General features: G+C 55.2%; 1 protein-coding gene and 1 long non-coding RNA gene across 8 annotated transcripts; one reads left to right on the top strand and one right to left on the bottom strand.

The window, feature by feature from the left end:
• Nucleotides 1-234: 234 nt before the first annotated feature.
• Gpr68 (G protein-coupled receptor 68) lies at nucleotides 235-22,245 on the top strand. 7 transcript variants are annotated; one of them, XM_040274564.2, is made up of 3 exons: nucleotides 9,636-10,030; nucleotides 18,393-19,524; nucleotides 21,773-22,245. In XM_040274564.2, the coding sequence occupies exons 2-3, from the start codon at nucleotides 18,492-18,494 to the stop codon at nucleotides 21,805-21,807; spliced, it is 1,068 nt and encodes a 355-aa protein (XP_040130498.2). In that variant the 5' UTR covers nucleotides 9,636-10,030; nucleotides 18,393-18,491; the 3' UTR covers nucleotides 21,808-22,245. The 7 variants fall into 7 exon arrangements, with proteins under 7 accessions (XP_077906844.1, XP_040130496.2, XP_021579522.2 ...); XM_078050718.1 differs by lacking the exon at nucleotides 9,636-10,030 and adding an exon at nucleotides 235-256 and having other exon boundaries at nucleotides 18,393-22,245; XM_040274562.2 differs by lacking the exon at nucleotides 9,636-10,030 and adding an exon at nucleotides 1,224-1,245 and having other exon boundaries at nucleotides 18,393-22,245.
• On the bottom strand, nucleotides 3,281-6,428 carry LOC120886265 (uncharacterized). The gene is made up of 2 exons (XR_013439222.1): nucleotides 4,788-6,428; nucleotides 3,281-4,438 (listed from the first exon to the last, which is right to left on the bottom strand). It is a non-coding gene; the product is annotated as an uncharacterized LOC120886265 (long non-coding RNA).
• Nucleotides 22,246-23,209: the final 964 nt, after the last annotated feature.

Here is a 23,209-nt window from a genome sequence, read left to right as displayed (position 1 = left end):
GATTTCAAAATGGGGACCAGAAGAGAAGGCCGATCCAACCTCTGAAGGTGCCTGTTGAGACCGCTGGCTGGTGCCCAGCAGGAAAAGCAGAACCTCCTTGCTCTCCGGGCTACTCTTCCTCCCCTGCCCCCTCCTGCTCCAGCTGCCTCCCCCTGCTAGGGGACCTCCTGCCCTCTAATGCATGGCTACCAGATCTACTGGGAGACTCACCTAGAGGCCAGGTCAACACCCTGAGCCAGAGAGGGGCCAGCAGAAGGTAAGACTCTGCCTGGTCCAGCTCCCTGGGCCCCTCCAGCCTGCACTCACATTCACTGTCCGTCTCACCCAGCCATCTGTCCTCAGACCAACCCACAAGCTCCTGCAGACTCTGCAGTGACCAATTCCAGACATTCATTTCACAAACAGGAATGGGGTGCCCTGCTATGAGCAGGGCACTGGGCCCAGAGCAAGGGCCTTGCAGACAGAGAGCCGTGTGCCAACAATCCCAGCACAGAACCCTGGGAAGGCGCCATGGGAGTCCAGTGGGGCTCAGCTCACATGGCCTGCGACAACCAACAAGGCTCCTCGGTCAGGTGACTTCTGAGTCTTCAAACTGGGGCAGGATTTTAGGCAATGGCAAAGGAAGTCTTTTGAGGGAGGAGAGCCACAGGAGCCAAGACTTGAGTTGGGAACGAGCAGCAGGTACTGAGGAAACAAGGAAGCATGGGATAGGATGCAGGTGGAAATGAGGGCTCTGGATCCAGCTGCCTGGTTTGAATCCCAAAGCCTCCATTTCATACCTGTGTGACTGTGGGCAAATTATCTGACCTCTCTGCCTCAGTTCTCCACGTGTAAAATGGGAGTAATGGGAGTAATGGTAGCATCTCATTTTAATGCTTACAACAGTGCTGTAGATGTTGTAGATGCTCAATAAATACTACCTGTAACTTTTGTTACTACTATTACTTGTGGAGAGGACCAGGGCAGGAGTCCAAGAGGCAGTGAACTTAAATGCAAAGCCCCAGGTCCTGGTGGCCCCAGATTGAGCTCCAGCAGGGGGAGAAAGACCCAGAGTACAACCCTGAACTGCATTTATTGAGTGGCCACTGGTGTGCCTGCGCTGGCGACACCCAAGTGAACGCTGAAAGGCCACTCTTCTCCCAGCTTCTCTGCGGGTTCTCTCTGTGGGTTTCCCAGAAGAGGCCAATGACAGCCACCAGCCCTGGGAGCACATATGGATGGAGAAGGGCCCTCCTGTTTGGTTTGGTTTGTTGTTGTTGTTTGTTTTTTTACACCAGGCCCACTCTGAGGCCCACGCAGCGCTCCGGAGCTGTGGCCAGGTCAACATGGAAGTGGTGCCGGTGGGGATGCTGGACCTTCAGGGCAGGCGTGCGCGAGCCTCAGCCACCTTGGCTGCCTTGGCAGGCGCCTAGCCTGTGGCCTGCGGTCTGTCGGTGTGACAAGCAGGGCGTGGACTGGCAGGTCTGGGTGTGCCCGCGGGTGGTGGGAGCGGGAGGAATCGGGGCACAACGTGGCCCGGGCTTCCTGAGGAGGAAGGGACCCGCCGGCGTCTCCGGCCACTCCTGCCGCCGCGTGCGCGCTGGCAGTCAGGGGGCGCGGGCGCCGCGCAGGGTAAGCAGCCGGCGTTCCAGACTGTCGCCGCGCAGGTACGTGTCTCCGGGAGCCAAGCTGGTCCCCAGCGCAACAGGCCCGGGAAACCGTTTGGGGGCCGCGGCCTGGCCCCGGGCTGTGGTGGCCAGCTGGGCGCCTTCTCTGGCGAGGTCCCGAAGCGCGGCCGCCGCGTGCGCGCGCGGGGCGCGGGGCAGGTGCGGAGCCGCGGGGGCGCGCGTGCGTGTGTGCGCCCCGGGGCGGAGACGCGGCCGCGACCACCCGGGGTCTGTTCCCCACGAGCGCCTGTGCGGCGGGTCCCTCTCCTGGTGGGGGGGTGTCTCCACCTGTGGTCGCCGCCAGGGTTAGCAGCCACCCCCACGGCTGGCTCCGTGGCCACCTGGTAATTACTTCCCCCCAGGAAAAGTGTCCGACCGCTAACCCTTCATTTCCCAGAACTCCGCGCCACCGTGAGCCAAAAATTCCTTTCGGGCTCTTCCTTTCCTCCCCCCAAATCTGCGCGGCCCCTGCCCGCGAAGGGCACTGAGATCAGAACAGGCGGCCGCCGCCGAGGGAGGGGAAGAAAGCTCCCCGTGAGTGACTAGTCGGCAGGAGGAGGGACCTTGGTCGCTGGTTGGCGGGGGACCCCAACTCTGGCGATCAAATGGCCCAACTGAGAACCCAGCGGCGCCGGTAGTCCTCCAGTGGCCCAACCCTGACTAGTGGCCAGATGCACCAGCCAGGGCGCAGGCTCTTGGGGATTTAGCAGTGGCAGAGGAAGAACACTGACTAGGAAAGGACCCGGGGCTGTGTGGCTTTGGGCCGGTGGCTGGCAGTGGCTGTGAAAGGGAGGTAAGAAATACTAACCATGGCCACCTAGCAGAGAGAGGAGAAAGAGGGCGGGGGACCTTGAAAGGATACAAATTTGAGATGGAAGAGTTATGCTTCTCTTCTCCCCATCCCCACCTCCCCTCCCAAAGCCCAGGTCAGCTTCCGAGAGGGAGGAAGGGAGGGAATTCCGGAGCTTGACAGTAGAAGCCGTGGGTTGTGTGAACTGGACTGTTTGCAGTCCAGAGCCCAGTTCCAGAAGCAGATGGCCTGCATTCAGATCCCACTTAAGTGCATGCTGAGCAGGTGCTCTACCACCCAGCTACATCCCCAGCCCAAACTGCCTCTTTTGAAGCTTCGGTGTCTCCTGAGAAATGGGTAGAGCTCACTTCCTAGGGTGGTCATGAGATCATGCAGGTAGAGCTCTTACCTTGAAAACCTCGCCATGCCCCTAAATGTCAGCTCTGAGAATTCTTGTTTTAACTGTGATATTGCACCCTGCTGGGTAAACCTCACTGTGGGGAGAGAAGACTAACAGGAAGCAGAGTGGAAAGTAACTAGCCTTCTGTGTTGGCGCAATGAGGAAGATGGCGGTGGTGGAGGAAGGACATGAGCCTTAGATTCAGAATTCCTTTTTCAGCCCTGCCAGCTGGCTGGCCTCTAATGACATACTTTACCTTTCTGAGGTTTTATAGCTCATGGAGGAGGTGGAGATAATAATATTTCACAGAATTGCATAAAAATTCAAATCCAATAACCTTACTCGAATGACTCTAGCACATGATAAGTCCTAAAGTGATTTGGGGTAAAAGTGATATTTATGTTCCAGCTATCCATCGCCACATGAAAACCACTTTGGAAGATATTTACTTGAAAGAATGCCCATTTATTTGGCTCACAGGCCGGTGATTTGGGCAGGGCTTGGTGGGGATGGCTGATCTCTGCTCCTTTGTAGCATCAGCTAAGATGGCCTGCCTGGGTCTGGAGGACCGTCTTCGGTGATCACACTATACCTGTATGGCAGGCAGGTTGATCCTGGCTGTCAGTTGGGAGTGTAGCCAAAGTCATCAGCCAGGATCTTGTTTCTTTTGGGTTTTCTCACGGTGTGGTACTTGGGTTTCAAGAGCTGTGGTCTCTGAGGCCTGGGCTTGAGCTGGGACAGAGTTGCTTCCACCTTATTCTGCTGGTCAAGTTGTCACAGAGCCTAGACTCCCATCTCTCCATGAAAGGAATTGCAAATAGTTTGCCATCATCCTGAGTCTACCCCAACTTGAAAGTATTCCCTGTTATTGTTATCCCCCGCTCTGGGTGCCATGAATGTCTTCATCCTTTGCAAAGATGAAGGGCTTCTTCAGGAGAGGACCAGCTGAGATCCAGATGTCCATGACAAGGGCCTGATCACCCAATCAGCGACTCTGGTCCCCATTCAAGACTGAGGAGGCAGGTGTCCTATATGGTGGCCTCCCTAGCATCTGTTTCTCAGGAACCTCTCAGACTCCAGTCCCTGCCTCTGCCAACACGGTGCCCTTAAAACAAGGAGAAACCCGAGACAGAGTAATTTGGATTCAGGGAAATAGATTTTAGCAGGTGGCCTGGGGTTGAGTGTCAGGTGAATCTTCGCAGTTCTCAGCTCCCTGGATGAGGCTGTTTATTTTCGAGAGGGCTGCTGCCTGGGTGTTTGCGGTAACTGTTGTCATACATTATTAGTTTATTAATTGATGGGGTGGAGCAGTCTGGGTTGGGAGACAGGAGATGGTGGGGGCGGCAGGCCGGGGTTGCCATGGCAACCCCAAGGCCTGTGGTCTGTGCTGCAGGCTGCAGGCGGGAGGAATGCCCTGGGCAGCGCCAGCCTCCCCAGACCACAGACTCTCTCGGCTGGAAGTCTCTCTGCAGGCAGCAGGCCACCGTGGTGATGCACTTCCACGCAGGGCCGACCACCCACACCCTTCCTCTTCCTGTTGTCTCATCCATCTCCTGTCTGTCTCCCCCAGTTCATTGGCTTCTAACTGGCCTTCCAGACAGGCTGCAGGAAGAAACGAAATTTAGACTCACACATTCATCAAACGCTGGACATGGTCAGCGTCCATTTTCCCTGCAGAGGGCAAAACGGACCCAGCAACTCCTTCCCCAGAACCCTTACTCCCTGGGAGTGATGGGCACTCACCATCGTACAAGGTCCCTGAATCCCAGTCCCCTTTACTGAAACACGTTGAACTCAGACCTCGACCTGGCCCTGTTCGCACACGACCCTAGTCTGTCTTCAGTGGTGACATTCGCCTGGCTGCAGTGAGGTAGCCTGTGGGAGGCCCTGTGCCTGGCTTAGGGTGGTATGTCAAGTCACAAAAGTACCCGTGCTGTGTCCCCTTGCTCACCTGTCCCCTTGGAATCGCTGCCGGCCTCCTCCTGTGTGAGGAGCGCTGGCCCAGTTCTCCCAGCCACAGTGAGAAAACACCCAACACTGTTAGAAGTCTCAAGTCAGCCAGGGGAGGTGAAGAGAACCCAGAGAAGGATGGGGTCCAGGCAGGGGCCATGCAGGGAAGAGAGGTTCTCCCTCTGGGTGTCGGGAGCACTGTGTGGAGGAGGTGGGGTTGGGCCCGGGTAGGAATGCAGCCTCCCGGACTTCAGCCCTAAGAGATTCTCCTTCAGCGAGAGCAGGCAGGGCCCGGAAACCTGCATTTAACAGCCCCAGCTACCGCATCCTGATACAGGGGTCCTGAGGTTCAACTGGAAAACAATGTTTTTGAAGAATTTGGGGGGTGGGATTTGGCATTGAAGATTGGGAAGAATATGGAGGTGGTGAGAGACATTTTGAGTAAAGGAACAACGAGACTGGGAAGCAGATGAGCTCCGAGTAGGACCACAGCCCAGGGTGTCCAGGACTGGGGGGCGCCTCCTCCCCTCCACTCTCGGCCTTCTGCTGCCCGCCCTCCCCTCTCAGGGCACAGCTCAAAGCCCATCCCCCCAGCGGCTCCATCACAGCTGCCCCCCACCCCCTGCACATCGCTGGTCAGTCCCTGCGGCTTTGGATTCTTTGCCCTAGACTTTGTCCTGGTTGGGGGGAGTGGAGGGCAACGTCCAGATCTCTCTCTCCTTCCTTCCCAGCCCCCCTTTCTTTCAGTTAGTAAATATTTATTAAATCCCAACCATTGGTGCAGCACAGTTTTAATCATTCTCTTTCTCAAGAGAGAAATTGGGCCTCAGCTCGTGGTCCATGGACCCTGTTAGCAGTGCAGACCTCAGGCCCCCACCCAGACCTACCGAACCGGAAACTGCAGTTCAGTGAGATTCCTGGAGACTGGTGTCCACACCGACAGAGAAGCGCCGTTGTATGGGGTTTTAACATGGCGTGTAGGGAGGCAGCATAAAGCCCCCAACCCAAGGTGTCCAGGTCCTACTCCCAGAACCTGTGACCAGGTTGCCTTATACTGCAAAGTGGCACCAAAGTAGCAGGTGGAAGTAAAGTTGCTAATCAGACGACCTAAGGAGCTGGCCCTATGTTCCTGGGTGGAACCCAAATTATCACAGGGTCCTTAAGAGTAAAAGCGGTGGCAAGAGGGTCAGAGGAGAAGATGTGCCGAGGGGGGCAGCAGACACGGTGCAGTGTGAGAGGACTCAGCCCACCGCCCCGGCTCTGCAAATGCAGGATGTCCTGGCCAAGCAACATGGAAGCCTCCCCAGGGCTCCTGAGAAGGAACACAGCCTGGTTGGTGCTTTGATCTTAGCCCAGTAAGACCCACGTCAGACTTTTGACTTCCAGAACTGTAATTTAAGACATTTATGTTCTTTAGGCCACTGAGTTTGCGGGGATTTGCTATCGTATCGCTGAAACACAAATGCAGTCTAGAGCCCTGTCCTTGGAGTCAAACACCCCTGGGTTCAAATCTCAGCTGTTCTTACCAGCTATGTGACCTTGGGCAACTTGCTTGTAGCCTCTAGTTGCCTCCTTTATAAAACAGGGACAGTCCTGCCACATAGGGTTGACAAGAAGATTAAACTGGAGTGTATTCAGAGGGTGCTCACCACAGTGCCTGGCCACAGCACATGCTCAGGAGGTGGTAGTGGCCCCTGGCACGCTGAGTTGCTCTCGGTCCTTCTCTAACACCAGGAGGGCCTTGGGTAGGTTCTCTGGTCCTCCTCCTCTTGGTCCTTGGGACTTCCAGCAGAGCCATCCTTAGTTCAGACCTGTCCCCTTTCAAACCTGCAACATTGCGGCACCACCAGATGTCCAGGTGACCTTTGCAGCAGCTCCTGGGTGTGAGCATGTGCCACAGTGTCAGGCTGCTGCTGGGGACACAAGTCAGCAAAGGCCCCTACAGCCATCGCAGCTGGCTGGTCAAAGGCCCGACTTGTATTCATCCGCACCCCTGGAGAGCCTCTGAGGCCTCCACCCCAACTAACCCCAAGTCAGTAAGTGATCTGAGCAACTCACAGCTGATGGGGATGGCCCGGCGCTCCCTAACTGCCGTCTACCAAGGGGCCTGCCCATCCCGTGCCCTATCCAGGGGAGCCAGATGGTGGGGCAGGAACTTCAGGCCCGAGGGATGCCCTCACCACCACCATCTCCAGCACCAGGACATCCCCAATAACTCTCTTTGAGGACCTACTAAGTGTAGGCCCCACGGGGACCTCATATCCCTTGACTCTCACAGAAGCCCACTGACATGGGACTCTCAAGGTCTCAGAGCCAGGAAGTCACAGCCTTGGCATTTTACCTCGAGGTCTGGGCCAGATCCCCTGCTCTTCACCTCTATCCCATGTGACCATGGAGTGGCTGTCACATGCTGGAGGCCTTGCATGGTGCCACCAGCTTGGAGCAGACCCCAAGGTTCTCTCTAAGCTGGCTCCCAGGCTGCCCAGAAGGGGAGCCCACAGGGGTCTGAAGGCCTTGTGGCCTCAGATCCTGTGGCCCTGAGAGCAGCCCAGCACAGCTGAGAAAAGCCCACAGCCCTTCAGAGCCAGGCCCAGGAGCATCACAGGGACATCCAGGGCTCAGGCCAACCTCCGGGGGCTGCCACCCCAGTGGGAATCCATGGTGTCTCCTGACTGTCATCACTGGGGTGGGGGAGGGAGAATATGAAGGAGAAGGTAAAGCAAGTGGCACGCTGAGTTGCTCTAGGCCCTTCTCTAACACCAGTCCAGGCCCTTCTGACTTCCTGAGATGGCAGGAGCCACAGGGGTAGGTAGGTGGGGCCCAGACTCAGGCTTCTCACCCTTCACTGAATCCCACCTCTGCTCAGGGGCCACTTCTTAGATTCTGCCACTTTGGGCTGAAGGGCAGAAGCTTGGAAGTTGGGCACATAGTTTCTCCTGAAACTGCAGTTTCAGGATAGGTCCACTATTTTTAAAACTCTAAAAATTTTTTGAGTGGTTGATGGACCTTTATTATATTTATGTATATGCAATGCTCAGAGTTGAACCCTGGGCCTCACACGTGCTAGGCAGGGCTGAGCCACAACTCCAGTCCCTGCTATTTGTCTTAGTTGTAGGATTTTTGGAGAAGGTTGGGGCGGGGTGGAGTGTGACCACTGCATCATATCACTAGTACTACTAGTCCTACCTTCCTGTTTTAGGTTAAAAACAAAAACCTAGCACCAAGAATATGGCGTGGGCACTGTGGGCATTTGCTGATGCAAATAAAGCTGAAGTCGGCCGCACCCCTCCAGCCGCATCCTGGAGGCCCAGTGGGGAGGGAAGGTGGGGGGTCCTTGGCCTGTAGACAGGGAGGTCTCCTGCTTCAGGGGAGGCTCCGTGCTTTTGCTGGGAGGGGTCCTGGGCAGCCTGGGGTACTTGCTGGTCCCTGGGGGTGTTGAGGGGAAGAGGGGCTCAGTGCCACACTGTTCCTACAGGTGTAGACGGTGATGGTGTAGATGACCCGGGTCTGTGTGTCCTGTTAGGCTGGGCCACCCTGTGAAAAGAGTCAGAGATGTCCTCTTTGGTGGGCGTGACCTGGGGTAGCCAGGCAGTCACCATCAGTCTGGCCTCCTATCCCCCAGTCTTCTCATGTGACATCAGGGAAAGACAACCCCACCCCATAACTCAGGAATAGCGTCTGTGTCCACGTGCAGACTACTCACAAGCCTTGCTGTCACTTGAGGCAATCGATATAAGGGACAGTTGAAAAAGGCTGCTGTGTGGCAGCATTTACTGGGAGGGACCCCTACGGATGTCAGGGAAGTCCCCTGACTTTAGAGAAGACAGGTCAGCAGATCACCTGACGCAGCAGGGAGAACTCATGTCCCTGGGGCCCCATGCACATGGGTTTCCTGGCTCCCCAGGACCCTTCCCAAGCAAGAGCCTACCTTGGAGGGAGGGAGTCGAGGCGAAAGGGCAAGGTGCCAGAAGCCAGCATCTTCCACCATGGCTCTGCCATCTTCGGCTGCCGGTTCCTGGCCCAGCGCCTGTGCCCCTCTGTGAATGGAAGGCTGGGTAACCTGCAGGGGGCTTAGCACCAGGATTGGTGAGTGCTCCCGAGGGGCGGAGCCCTGGCGCAGTCGGTCCCTGCTTCCCTCCATGGTTTGGAAAACTGAGCTTCCCTTATTTCTGCACAAAGCCTTCACCCCACTGCCCTATTGGCCTGCAGACACATCTTGGTCTCCCCCACAGCAGCAGCTCCCCACCCGGGTGGCACTAGAGCCATCCAGGGAGCTTTGTACAACATTGGTGCCTGCACACTTCAATTAGCCCGGGGTGGAGCCAAGGCCAGCTTGCTCTTATAGGCTCTGGGGTATTTTCTAAGGCATGTGGTCAGAGCTGAGACCCACTGACCCAGATGTTGGTAGTTGCGGGCAGGGGGTGGTAACAGCTTAAGGGCCCCTGTGAAAACAGCTTCCTCCCTCCTTTCCCGTTGCCCCTTTGTCCTTGCTGGTGTCCACAATGCAGCGGTGATGGTGATGTGTGCTAGGTCCCCGGGTGTGGGTCTGAATGGTTCCTGTGAGGACTCCATGTCCCTTCTCTCCTGGTATCCGGCAGGTGCCCAGAAGTGGTTTGAATTAGTGCACCCCAGTCCTCCTGTGCCCACCCACTCCCCAGAGGCGCCTGCCCCACTTGGGTCTTAGCATTCCAGCTGCGCGGCTCACGGAAAGTGCGGGAGGATGGAGATGCGTGGAGAGATCCGCTCTGCCGCCCTCATCCTTCTGCCGGCTGCGGTTCCCCAGCAACCGCCCAGCCTGACTCCAGATTGGAGTTCACATGATCCTGCTCAGCTCCGGAACGGGCAGCCTCCAGCCGGGGGTTTTCTAGACAGAGCGGGGAGGTTGGGTCTGCGCGTAATCGCGGGAGAAAGAGCCTGTCCCGGCGGAGGGGTCACCCCGGCTCTGCGGAGCCGTGGCAGGAGCCCAGCAGGGCGTGCAGAAGCCCAGCAGCCTCGTCCCAACTCCCCACCCCCTAGAGGATGCCCTCCCTTCGGATTCCAGGAGTAGCTGGACTTTGCTGCCTGCACCTCTCCTGACTGCAGAGACCACACTGCCTTCCCCGGGGGAGCCAGAGCCTCCAGCAGAGGCTGGGCAGTGCAGGACCGGCCCATTGGTGGATCAGGAAGTCAGTCTCGTCGCTCATGACCTGCATTTTAAATATTGAAACAGAACAGAAAATATCAGAATGCATGGGCAGTAGTGGGGTAAGTGTTGCTTGGGGAAGTTCACTTCTCTGGGTGTATGTGTGTGTGTGTGTCCATGTCCCAGCGCGCTGGGTCAAGTGCACAGCATGTTTCCTGCTATAGTTTGTGGTCCAAAAAGCTTAAAGGCAGCCCATCCAGTGCATGGGCGCCAGGGTTCTGGGTTCTGGGTTCTGGGTTCAGATTCCCTCTGACTTGCTGTGTGAGCTTGGGGCCCTTCTGTGTCTAGCCTCTGTGGGTCTCCGATTCTGGGAAATGGGTTCATGTGACTCATGGGGACTTTGTGAGCCCTGAGAAGACTGACATTTCAGGCCATTCCAAGGACTTCAGAAATGAGACCCTGTTGTCCTGTGGGAGTGAGGCTCTGCCGGGTAAAGGTGGGGCTGAGGAAAAAGGCAACCTGACTCCTGCACCTTCCTTAGAGGGACATAGTTTCTGATTTTGAGCCCTTTTAGGAAAGGAAATGGCCAGCCCCAGGGAGTGGAAGCTGGGCCAGCAGGAAACTCCCCAGCTCTGAGGGCTGGGGACCCCCTGGAGCCATCCCTAACGTGAGTAGCTGTCTGCGGGTCTGAGTGTACCCTGGGAACGGGTGGGGAGGTAGGTGCTGCTCAAACCCAGCACCTAGGCTTCTCCGCCCCTGACTTGGACCCTGCAAGAGACTCCGGGCCCTGTCAAGGAGGCGTTTCCTCCTTCTGGGGGCTTAGTTTCTCTTGGTCTTTGAAGTCCTGGGAGACCTCCATGCTGATTAGCATTTGTCTAAGGGTGTGCCTCCAGGCGTGAGTCACTTGCTGCAGTTTTTCTCAGTTTCTTAGCTGGATGGTAAACTGTCCTTTTGATTCTTTTCCACCACCCCCTCCCTGGTGGGAGACCAGGGATGAGGCTGTTTTCTTTCCTCTGAGGTTGGGTGGAGCCTCCTCCAGGTTCAGGGGGCTAGCCCAGGACCTCACCTGCTGGTTCTGGTGGTGACTTCCTGGGGCCTGGAGTTTGAGCCTTGGGGTGGAGGGTGGCGGCTGCGGTCATCCTGTTAAGTGGTCAGAGAGCAAGGTTTAAAGGAGAGTGTGGGCCGGTCCAAGTTCAAGACCCAGCCTGCTGCCACGGCCCAGCTGTGGGATCTTAAGCAGGTTGGTTCATCTCTCCAAGCCTCGGTTTTTCCATCTGTGAAGTGGGGGGCTGATGAGTATGGCCTGGTTGAACGTATAGAAACACACCTGGCAAGCGCAGGGCTCTGGACAGGCGTGGCCTGGCTTCCCACCCCTTTGTTTTCCACTTGGAGAACTCTCTGCGTCCACTGTGGATCAGAGTTCTTCAGAAGACCAGGAAGGGGAGGGACACTCCCCGCAAGGCCTAGTTTCCATCTGGGGTGCCTGTCCTTGGGGAGAGCTGGATGTGAGAAGGCTGAGTGAAAAAGCAGGACCCTCTGTCCAGCTTAGGGAGCCCAAGCAGAGAGCCACGGAGATTCTGCCTTCTCACTTTCCTGTTTAATTAAGGCCATCTCTGCTCCGGCCTCAAAATCTCTACCACTCACCCATTCCCCACCCATCTACTTACCCACTCATCCATCCCCCCACCCATCAACCTGTCCACTCACTCATCCCCCACTCATCAACCTGTTCACTACCCATCTACCAACCCATTCACCCATCCCCTACCATCTACCTACCCACTCATCCATCCCCCACCTGTCCACCTACCTACTCACCCATTCCCCACTCACCAACCTGCCCATTCACCCATCCCCACCCACCAACCTGTCCATTCACCCATCTTCTGCCCATCTACTTACCCATTCACCCATCCCCTTCTCATCCACCCGCCCATCTATCTGTCTGTCTGCCCATTAACTTGTCCATCCAGCCATCTACTCTGGCTCATCACCTTATCCATCAGTCTACCTATCCATGCATCCACCTAGCACCCACCCACTCACTGACCCTTCCACCCATTTATCTATCCACCCATCACTCATCCATCTGTGCACTACCCCTCACCATCAGTGCACCCACCCACACACCCTTCTACAGAATTATTTTTGAGAACCTGAAGGACTAGGTACTGAGGAGCTCTCAGATTTGTCCCCACTGTTCCCCACTCTAATTAGCTGTCAGTTGCTCCAACTTCTCCTTGTCTCCTCCCTGGCCGTGCCTGCCTCATCCCTAGATCCTGGCATGCCAAGCTACTCTCAGTTCCCCAAAGGCACTCATTCTCTCCCTCTCACACTGGATGTGTTGCTCACGTTTTCCACAGAAAGAAACCCCCTCTGCTTGGGCAGCCCTTCCTCCTTTTCTTGGTCATAGCGGAACTGCTGTTGCTCAGAGCAGGCTTTCCTGACTGGGTTAGGCCAATGGACTCCCATCAAATCCATGCTCTTCTTATGAGCATGTTTCTTTTTCCTTCTCTCCTGCCTCATCAGGCTAAAAGCAACTTGGCTCTAGTATGGAGTGGAGTGCCTTCTGTATAATAGATGGTCCATGAGTATTTGTTATATGAATGAATATGTGGATAGATGAGTGGATGGAGGGATAGGCGGGTGCATGGGCAGATGAGTGCATGGATGGGTGGATGGGTGGATGGATAGACGGATGGGTGGATGGTTGAGTGGGTTAATGGAGGATTGTAGAGTTCCCAAAGCAGTGTATGACTTGGGTTAGATTTGTGTCTTAGAGGACGGCTTTGAGGTGGTGAAATGGAGACAGGAAGCCCATTAGGAGGCTGTTGCCGTGACTCTGGGAGGAGTCTTGAGCCAGCCCCTCCAGGGTGCTGGTAAAGAGGAGATGAGTGTGGCAGACACTTAGGAGATAGAAATGGCAGAACTTGGTAATGAACTTAATGCTGGGGCTGAGGGCGAAGGAGGAAGCTGAAGGCCAGTTATCCCACCTGAACGATGGGGCAGGTGGGGACATCCCTTCCAAGGGCAGATACGTAGAGAAAGCGATGGACCCAGCGTGGGCTCATTTTCCAGGCCCCCTTTTCTCCACGTTGCTGTTTTGTGAGGGCAGGAGCTGCCTGTGCAGCCTTCAACCTGGGGCGAGGCCTGGGCTCATCAGGGCCCCATGGGGTTGGGATTGCAGAGGAGACGCCATCCCACAGAGAGTGTGTCGCGGGGGGATGCCCGCAGCACCCACTGGACACCACGTGTGTGGCAGTCATTGGTGTGTGTGGCATGCGGCATTCCTGTCTTCCGAGCTTGGAGGTGCCCTGAGGCTGGGAGCCCCTTCTTGCTTGTCCCTCCTGTCTGGCCTGCTGTCGTGAACACTGTACCTGCTCCACGAATTCTCGTCCCAGTCTGAAACTACTGGACTGCCTGGCAAGCTGCTCGCTCTTTCTTTGGACCTCAGTTTCCTTGTCTCTTAAATGGGGACAATAACAGAGCTGTTGTGAAGATGGGTCAAGAGGACAGAAGTGAAATGCTCTGTAAACAGTAAGACGTTGCAAATAAGTACTACAGGCACTTGGACAGTTTCAGTCACTGTTCCTTGAGAGCCTGAATCAGGCCCAGGGCCCTGTCCCAGTCCTACTCACAGGTTCTGCTGGGCTCTGGCACCTCCGCTGCCCTGCACTGGGAACACACACAGGACATGTGAATCTTCTAGACTCTCCTAGCGCCTTGCTACTCAAAGTGTGGTCCATGGCTCAGCAGACCAACTGCATCTGCCTCACCCAGGAGGTTGTTTGAAATCTAAAACCTCAGATCCACAGAGTCCAGAAACTGGAGGATGAGGCTCTACAATCTGTCTCAACAAACTTCTGGGGGATCAATTCGAGGGGCATCCAAGTTCAAGAACTGCTGGTCTTTTTGCTCCAAAATGAACGCAGGCAGTGCTTTAACCTCACTGTAGTGAATGCTTCTTCTTGGCTCTGAAGACTTGAATATTTCTGACTTTGGTTACCAGATTTAACTAACTGCTTCCTAGAAAAGAGGAAGCTGAGAACCATCACCCTGTCCCGCCCCTGCCCACACGTCCACACACTCACCACCAGCAAACAGCAGACTTCAGACCTGGTGACTACCCGGGGAATTTCCCAGACCTGATAGGACACGTTTTCAGGGTGGCTTCGTTTTCCCTATTTTATCGGAGTTGGGTTGTACCTGCCTGCACTCCCTTCCTCTCAGCACCAGAATATAGAAGTGAAAGACAAACACAGAAAACCCCAAGTGCATGGTGGGTAGGGATGTAAAAAGGTACAGCTGCTATGGAACACAGTAGGTTGGCCCCTCAAATAACTGAACGCAGCACTCCCCCCCAAAGATCCAGTGATTCCAACCCTGGGCATATACCCCAAAGAACTCAAAGTGGGGGAACTTGAAGAGATCTGTGCACGTCCAAGTTCAGAGCAGCAGTGTTTGGAATAGCCAAAGGCAGAGGAAACAATCCGAATGTCCCCTGGTGAATGGACACATGAGTAACAGGTGGTGTGTGCATTTCAGCCCTAAAAAGGTAGGAAATCCTGGCCCGTGCTACAACGTGGTGAATCTTGAAGACGTTATACTGGATGAGAAAAAGCCAGGCACAGAAGACAAACACTGAGTCCTCTTGCTCCAGGGACCTAGGTAGTCAGAGTCGGAGAATGGAAGGTGGCTACCTAACGGGGCTGGGGAGTTCGCATTTAATGAGTATGGAGTTTTGCACTGGGAGGAGGGAGGGAGGGCGATGTGGGTGGTAGACCCAGATTCACATCTCTGAATCCCACAGAACTGTTCTCTTCACTGGTCAGGGTGGCAAGTTCACCCTCTCCGTCACCAACCCAGGGGTTCCAGGCTGTGTCCTGGAGAGGAGAAGGAAGGTGAGTCCAGCCGGGAGTCCAGGTAGAGGCTCAGGTGGGGTGTGGAGTCCTGGGCTCTGGCATTGATGTAACACTCCCTTCCTCAGGCTGGCTGGGGCAGGTCACTTCCTCTTTTGAACCTCAGGTTCCTCACCTGGAAAGTGGGAACTGGCATTCATTGACTGGTTCTAGAAGAAGCTATCCAACTCAAGCCATGGGGAGACAGCAGCCAGCAGTGGGTGAGGCCTCTAGTGGAAGAGAAGGAGCAGTGACCGGCAGATAAACAAACAAGATGGTCAGAGGCGCTGCGCAGAGCAGCCACAGGGTGATGGGCAGTCAGAAGCCCAGATCTGGCAGAAAAGGTGCCGGCACTGTGGCACTGGGGCGGGGGTTGAGAAGGGAGAACCTCAGGAAGAGGCTCAGCAGGTGGCCGAGACACAGAAAGCTGGCCAGCATGGCTGCGGCATGGGGGCGGTAGGCCAGGTGGCGGGAACTGGAGCCAGGTGGTGTGGGCCTTGGAGACCTGGCGAGGGTTTGGGTTTTCCTCCAGGTGTGACAGGAGCTGTCTCACAGGGATCTGGCCTGTGTTTGGAAGACTCGCTGTGGCTGGGCAAAGAGCTGGAGGGGAAGGGGAGCACTGAGGGAAGGGGTGAGCTACAGGAAACGAGCTCATGGTGGGGGAATGGGGGTGGAGGGCTGGGGAGGAGGAGGAGGAGGGCTTGGCCCTGGAGAGGCAGGGATTGGGGTGCAGGTAACAGAGAGTGTGGCTTTGGACCAGATCCGTCTCTTGCTCATTTATGAACACTTATGAAAGCTACTGTCCCTTTACCCAGGAACAAGGAATATACAGTAGTGTCCCCTTATCCAAGGGGTACGCTCCAGGGTCCCTGGTGGATGCCTAAAGTCACAGATAGTGTTACCGCTGTTGGCTGGTGACGAGTCCTTGCTTCCCCAATGTTGAAGAATAACACCAAAGAAGCACGCCGAGGCAAGGTCAGAGTAGAAATTAGAAGTTTATTAAAGGACAGCAGAAAAGACTTCTCCCGGAGGAAGAAGGGGACCCAAGAGGTGGAATCCGTGGAAGTACGGTTGTCTCCCCTTTTTATAGTTTTGGTGATGGAATGTAGGTGGGAAGGCCCGAGGGGTGGGACACAGGTGGGCCAAAGAAGTAATCTGGGCAGGAAGGACTTCATTATCACTTCTTGGGATGGGCTATCTCCAAATCTGTTGGGGGCTGTTTCCTGGGTTCCATTAACATTTCTTTGGGATGGACTTTGGCCTAGGGCCTTTCTGGGACTTCATTTTTCCATGAGTTGTCCAGTGTTTCCCTGGAATCATTGCAGCATGGCCTTCATTTTAGATTTCACTCTTAGACCCGATTTACCTAACTACACTGACTACCTAATTTTAAGTCTGGCTTCAATAGTACCGAGCCATGGATACGCTACGTATTTCCCGTACATACATAAGTACCTTAAAGTTTAATTTATAGATTAGGCACAGGAAGAGAAGAACAGTAACTACTAACAAAATAGAAATGTAATAGCTCTACTGAGATCAAAGTTACGCAGGTCTCTCTCACTATCTAGCCGTGCTGGGCTCACCGTCTTCTTAACCACAGCCAACTGTGGGTAAGAGAAACCAGGGATATGGAAACCACGGACAAGGGGGCTACGGTGCTTGGATAGTTACTTGGTTGAGTGTGATTTCAGAGAAACTCCTCCCTCCTCCACAGACTCCCAAGTCCAATGGGTCTCCAGCCCCTTCCTTCCCAGCAGCGCCCCCTGCAGGAGCTGGCAGGAAGGAGGCTGTGGAGGGAGGCAGCAGGCGGGGGCGGGGCAAGTGGAGGAGGGCTTGGCTCTGGAGAGAGCTACCTGGGAGATGGAGTCCAGTGGCCTGAGGCTGGATCAGGACTCTGAGGGCCTTCCCCCAGGGCCGGTGGGTCCCAGCCTCACTCTGAAGCACCGGAGGGCAGGATTGATATCCGAGGGTTGCTTAGTTCCGACCCCACCTGTTGAGAATCCCAGCCCTGTAGGTGGATCCTTCTCAGTGGGGGTCCACATCAATTATTGGCTGAGGGTGGAACGAAAAAATCTTTACCCCTCTGCAAAGGCATACAGTACATAAGGAGAAACACAGGGGATCTGTGCTATTGAGGTTTGGGGGGGGGGTGGTTAGACAATAAAATGTCAAAGGCCCTTTCAAGGGGTGATAGGGAACAAAGGTTGAAAATGCTGATTGAGACCCCATGAGATTCTTTTCAGCTGAGAGCCTAGTATTCAATCAATAGAGTCATTTCGACCTTCATCACTTTGATATGTTAATTGTAAGCTTACAACAAAACATTTTATTCTATCTTGTTCCAGTTTGCGCTGGCTCGTGTGTGTGTGTGTGTGTGTGTGTGTGTGTGTGTGTGTGTGTGTGTATCCAACATCCTCTTTGTGAAATTCTCCACGATATCAGTTTCCCACTCATTCTAGTGGGGCACCTTTGACTCCCGTCCTAGCCCCCTCGTGCTCTGCCATTTCCCTCCCATCACTTGGTGTGGTTCCGACACCGACCCCTGAGGGCAGGTGTCCATAGCTCTATATTCCAGGTGAGGAAACTGAGGCTCAGAGAAGGTATGTGGCACCACCTGGCAGTGGCTGGCCTGGCCTGGCACTCATTGCTGAGAAGCACCCAGGAATCCAGCAGTGACCTTGGGGAAGCTCTGCTTCTGTTTCTTACCAGAGCAAACTAGTATGTAGACAAGGCTGAGCTTTTTCTGATACTGTCTGGAGAGGGCCTGGGGTTTGCGACCTCAATCTTTTTTTTTTTTTTTTTTTTTTTAGAGGGAGGAGGGTACCAGTAATTGAACTCAGGGGCACTCAACTTCTGAGCCACACCCTCAGTCCTATTTTGTATTTGATTTAGAGACAGGGTCTCACTGAGTTGCTTAGTGCCTTGCAAAGTTGCTGGAGGCTGGCTTTGAACTCAAGATCCTCCTGTCTTAGCTTCCTGAGCCACTGGGATTACAGGTGTGCGTCACCACACCCAGGTGTGACCTCAGTCTTAATGGACCTGATTAATACACTCCCAGAGTGACGTTTATTGCTGTAGACAAGGACCTCACTTTTGCATATAAGTTGTGATTGATCTTTGGAGAGCTGGGGTCAGGGTGGGCTCATGCTCCAAGGATCTCCTGACCTCACTGGATGCACTGAGGGACCAGGAAAATAAGAAAGGGACAGAGAATAAGAAAAGACAGAAAAGGGGACAGGGAGCCATATGCCATGTAACCCATTCAGATATTCTAGTTGCACTGAAGTTGATTGGCTGGTTACCTCCTCCTCTTCTTCATCTTTTGCTATCAAGGATTGAACCCACATCCCTAGCCCTTTTTACTTTTTGTTTTGAGATAGGGTCTCATTAAGTTACTTAGGGCCTTGCTAAGTTGCTGAGGCTGGCCTCAAACTTGCAATCCTCCTGCCTCAGCCTCCCAGGTTGCTAGGTATATGCCTTCTAAATGAAACCAGTACAGCATGTAGAACGGTGCCTGACACACAGTAGGCACTCTATAAATAGCTACTATTATTCTAAGCCTTTTCCAACCTTTGACTTGCAGGGGCTCATCTGCCAACAGTGATGCCCAGCCCTTGATGTAACTTTAGCCACCTTCTCTAAACAAGATGGCACTGGGGAAACTGGCCTAGTCCCTGAACCCATGAGGGGTGAGACCCCTTCTGGTCCAAAGATGAGAAACATCACTGTGGATAACTCCTCGCTGAGCTGCACCATTGACCACACCATCCACCAGACGCTGGCCCCGGTGGTCTACATCACGGTGCTGGTGGTCGGCTTCCCGGCCAACTGCCTGTCCCTCTACTTCGGCTACCTGCAGATCAAGGCCCGGAACGAGCTGGGCGTGTACCTGTGCAACCTGACGGTGGCAGACCTCTTCTACATCTGCTCGCTCCCCTTCTGGCTGCAGTACGTGCTGCAGCATGACCACTGGTCTCACGGGGACCTGTCCTGCCAGGTGTGCGGCATCCTCCTGTACGAGAACATCTACATCAGCGTGGGCTTCCTCTGCTGCATCTCCATCGACCGCTACCTGGCCGTGGCCCACCCCTTCCGCTTCCACCAGTTTCGCACGCTGAAGGCGGCCGTGGGCGTCAGTGTGGTCATCTGGGCCAAGGAGCTGCTGACCAGCGTCTACTTCCTCATGCACAAGGAGGTGATCGAGGACGAGGACCGGCACCGCGTCTGCTTTGAGCACTACCCGATCGCGGCCTGGCAGCGCAGCATCAACTACTACCGCTTCCTGGTGGGCTTCCTCTTCCCCATCTGCCTGCTCTTGGCCTCCTACCAGGGCATCCTGCGGGCCGTGCGCCGGAGCCACGGCACCCAGAAGAGCCGCAAGGACCAGATCCAGCGGCTGGTGCTCAGCACCGTGGTCATCTTCCTGGCCTGCTTCCTGCCCTACCACGTGCTGCTGCTGGTGCGCAGCCTCTGGGAGGCCAGCTGCGAGTTCGCCAAGAGCATCTTCAACGCCTACCACTTCTCCCTGCTCCTCACCAGCTTCAACTGCGTGGCGGACCCCGTGCTGTACTGCTTCGTCAGCGAGACCACCCACAGGGACCTGGCCCGCCTCCGCGGAGCCTGCCTGGCCTTCCTCACCTGCTCCAGGACCAGCCGGGCCAGGGAGGCCTACCCGCTGGGCACCCCGGAGGCCTCTGGGAAAAGCGGGGCCCAGGGTGAGGAGCCTGAGTTGTTAACCAAGCTCCACTCGGCCTTTCAGAGCCCCAACTTGCCCAGAGTGGGAGGGCCCCCCACGGGCGGGCTGGCCTAGCCGGGTCACCCACGTAGGGGCTACATGAGCCCGGAGCCTTTAGCCCAGGGGCCTGTGGTCCTGAGCTTGCTCGCAGGCCGCCTCCGCTTCCACATGCAGGTGCCTCTTTCTGCTGGGGGGAATGGTGGGCCTGGGCCGCAGCCCCGAAGCCTGCTCTAGCTGGCCGAGCCCAGGGGCCCTGTTGAGTGTGGGAATAAGCCCCCTCTGCCCCTGGCCGGAGCTGCTGGGGGGAGCAGGACAGTGAACAGTGACTTCCAGGTTTGCCAAGAGCAGTTGGCATGGGGGTGTGGAGTGTGAGGACATGGAGAGTGAGGACCTGGGAGGGGACAGTGGGGACCTGGGTCTTCCAGGGCCACTGTTTTCACAGATGATACCTGTCCAAATGTACCGCTGTTACCTGATGCAGGACACACAAAGCTGTGTTGTCACCATTAACACTTAAGGCCCACTGCTCAATGGGGTGGGCAGGGAAGTCTGGGAGGGGAGAAGGAAGGTGGGGAGGCATCGGAGGCCACGAGGTGGACGTAGGGACGGTAGGGAAGTCACAGGCAGGGGAGAAACCCCAGCTCCAGCCACCCCACGCCTTTATAGGGACGGTCGAGCAGATTGCTCAGGCCTGCAGGACACACTCCAGGGCTCCCCAGAGAGATGCCCGGGGCCTCCAAATAGTCAGAACTGAAGCTCGGGTGTGGGAGCTGGGCCTGAAGCCAGAGCATCCTCAACAAGTTCCTGACACACATTCCTCCTAATTAGCTTTCTGTGTCCATCTGCCCAGAAGTGCCAGGTCAGGAGTCCAGGGTGCAGAGAGAAGAGTTAAAATGCCAGGGTCTTCACGACAGTTATATGTCAAGACACACAGCTGAGGTTGGGCTCATGGGACTGCTAATGGTGTCCCCTTCCCTGCCACACATACTGTAGAGTGTCCAGCAGTCTCAGGTAGGTGGGCAGCACTCTCTCAGAGTTCTACAACAACCACCCCACACACCTCTCAGCCACAGGCCTGGGGCAGATCTCCACTCTGGTCTAAATGGCTCCTTCGACCAGGAAGAGAGGTGGCCTGGAGCTCACCATGCCTGTTCTCCACCCCTGATCCTGTCCCAGGTGTCCCATCTCATCTACCTGGAGAGGACAGTGGGCCCTCAGGACTACACAGCCCAGGGCACTGATCATCCTTTTCTGTCCTGGAGGGCTGGGTACAGGGCTCGTCTCTCCTGCAGCTTTACACTGGCCATTTTGGGGTGTCCCTCCCACCCCTAGCCTTTGTGGTCCTGCGCTTGCAGATTTCACCTGTTCACTTCTGCGGCCAAGTTTCTGCTCCCTGAGTGCCCCACCCCCCACCATTAAAGGTCTTTGGAGAACATCTGGGAGGAGTCCCATGACCAGCCTCACCCCAGGGACATGGCTTCTGCAATGTGCCAAGCACAGCCCTGCCCAGGTGAACAAACCAAGGGCCAGAAGAGCCACTTGCTGCCCCCAGGAGACCTGGTTGGGGGTCCAAGACCAGCTCTCCCTTCCCAGGGCATGGGCTTTGAATCCCTTGAAACCAAGAGGCTCAGTAGGCTGAATCCTGGACTAGAACCAGGGGCAGGAAGTAGGTAGAAGTTTTCTGGAATCAGAAGAATCAGTAGATTATTTCTGGAATCTTCTACAGGGTGGGGGAGAACAGCGGAAATGCCATCCTCAAGCTTCCTCCCTCTTCTCCCCAGTCTCCAAGAGGTTGATCCTCTACCCTGTGTTTCCTAACCCTCTGTGTTAGTCAGCTTTTCGTGTCTGTGACTAGAATAACCAGCTAGAGCAACTTAGAGGAGGAGGAAGAGCTTATCTGGGGTTTCCAGTTTCTGAGGTCTCAGTCCATAGACGGCCAACCCCATTGCTCTGTGCCTAAGGCAAAGCAGCACACCATGCGGGAAGGACCCAGCCGCAGAAAGCTGCTCCCCTCCTGGTGGAGTCAGGAAGCAGAGACAGAGAGCAAGGAGGGAGGAGTCTCAGGGACCATGCACCCTTCCAGGACGCGTCCCCAGTGACCCACCTCCTCCAGCCGAGCCCTACGCCCCAGTCAGCAGTCAGTCAGTCCATTCAAACTAGGATGGACGGACTAGAGTCTAGCCCTCATAATCTAATCAGTTTCCCTCTGAATATTCCTGCATTTACAGGTGCCTTTGGGGGACACCTTGTATTCAAACCATAACACCTTCTACCAGAGGTACCCAGAGGCAGATAGCCCGTGATGGATGTGCCCCAGGGAAAGGTGGTGACTGTGGTCCCAGAGCTGCACTTGGCTTTGACTGGGCAGCCCCTGCTCCAGCTCCTTGTGGAGGACCTCCAAAGACCCGGGAGGTCCTCTTCCCCTTCCTGAAGGAGGAAGGGACCAGGTTTAATGGTGACAGAAATACCTGCACAGCCAGGAAGAGCCCAGCCCAGGATCTTTCTGGGGCAATGGCATCAGTTGATCTCTCCTGGGCCCTTTGTCCACTGGCATGGACTGGGATGGACTGAGGGCTGTTCCGTTTACCATCAAGAGTTGTATTTTTGTATCATCCTCTCTTTTATGCCAATTACCTGTGTGTTGGATGGTGTGGTGGATTTATGTAGCATTCAGTCTGTAAATAAAGCAAAGTAACCAGGAGTGGGCAGCAGTAACTTATAGGGGAGGGGGTCTTCCAACCCCAGAGGAATCTAGAGGGTTCTTGGAGCACCCAAGCAGAAGAAGTTCCAGGGACTGACTTTCTCAGAGAAAGGCTAGAGCAATTGGAGGATTTGCTCTTGACCACGCAACAGGTGGTCAAGGTACTTCCTTAATGACCCATGTTGTTGGGGAGACCCACAGTTGACCAGCCTCTTCAGCTGGAGTGTCCTCTAGGCAGTGGTGGACTCCATGTTTATCACCAAGGATTAACTGCAATCCTTGGAAACATATATTTTGATTGTGGCCACTTAATTCTCTGGATCAGGCTCCTGGAGTCCTGGAGTGTTCCGGAAGAGTGGATCCTTCTTCCAAACAGACTTAAGTAAGGACCTTATTGGGGATTAAGATTCTTTTCTCTCCAAAGAAGGGGTGGGAGAAAAAGTCCATCTGGTTTGGACTGAAGGTGGCAGAAGCCATTAAAATTCCTTTCTTATTCACTCGTGTTGCTTAGTGAGACAGGGGCTCATCTTCCTGTTTATACAACCCGTCTGTGAGTTGGCCAGAGAAGAGTGGGAGAAATCTTCACACAATACACGGTGGCTTCCCTCCAGCTGGTACAACCAAAAGAGAGCCAGAATCTGACCCTCTTGGCTCCTCGCTTTTCTGAAAAACCTACTTCTGGCAGCTGGTGATTCTGCGGCTCCATTCCCGGCATTCTTCTGGCAACTCAGTGGCCTTTGATGGCATTCATCCTGGGGTCACGTGGTGCCCAGCGTTCTGGAGACATGGTGGGATTTCAATGCCATTTGCTTCAACAGGCATCAGAGTATTGCTGGATTAGACATTAGATGCCAGTGCCGCGAGGTAACAGGTCAGGACATTCTGGCTCCTTCATTGTTAAGCATCCCCCCCACATCCCTCCAAAATGATGCTTCAGTCTCTCCACGGACACCACCAATGACAA

This window comes from Ictidomys tridecemlineatus, chromosome 5, assembly GCF_052094955.1.
Source record: "Ictidomys tridecemlineatus isolate mIctTri1 chromosome 5, mIctTri1.hap1, whole genome shotgun sequence".
Lineage (NCBI taxonomy): Eukaryota > Metazoa > Chordata > Mammalia > Rodentia > Sciuridae > Ictidomys > Ictidomys tridecemlineatus.
The sequence above is the reverse complement of the archived record's forward strand: the minus strand, read 5'-3'. Positions and strand labels throughout refer to the sequence as shown.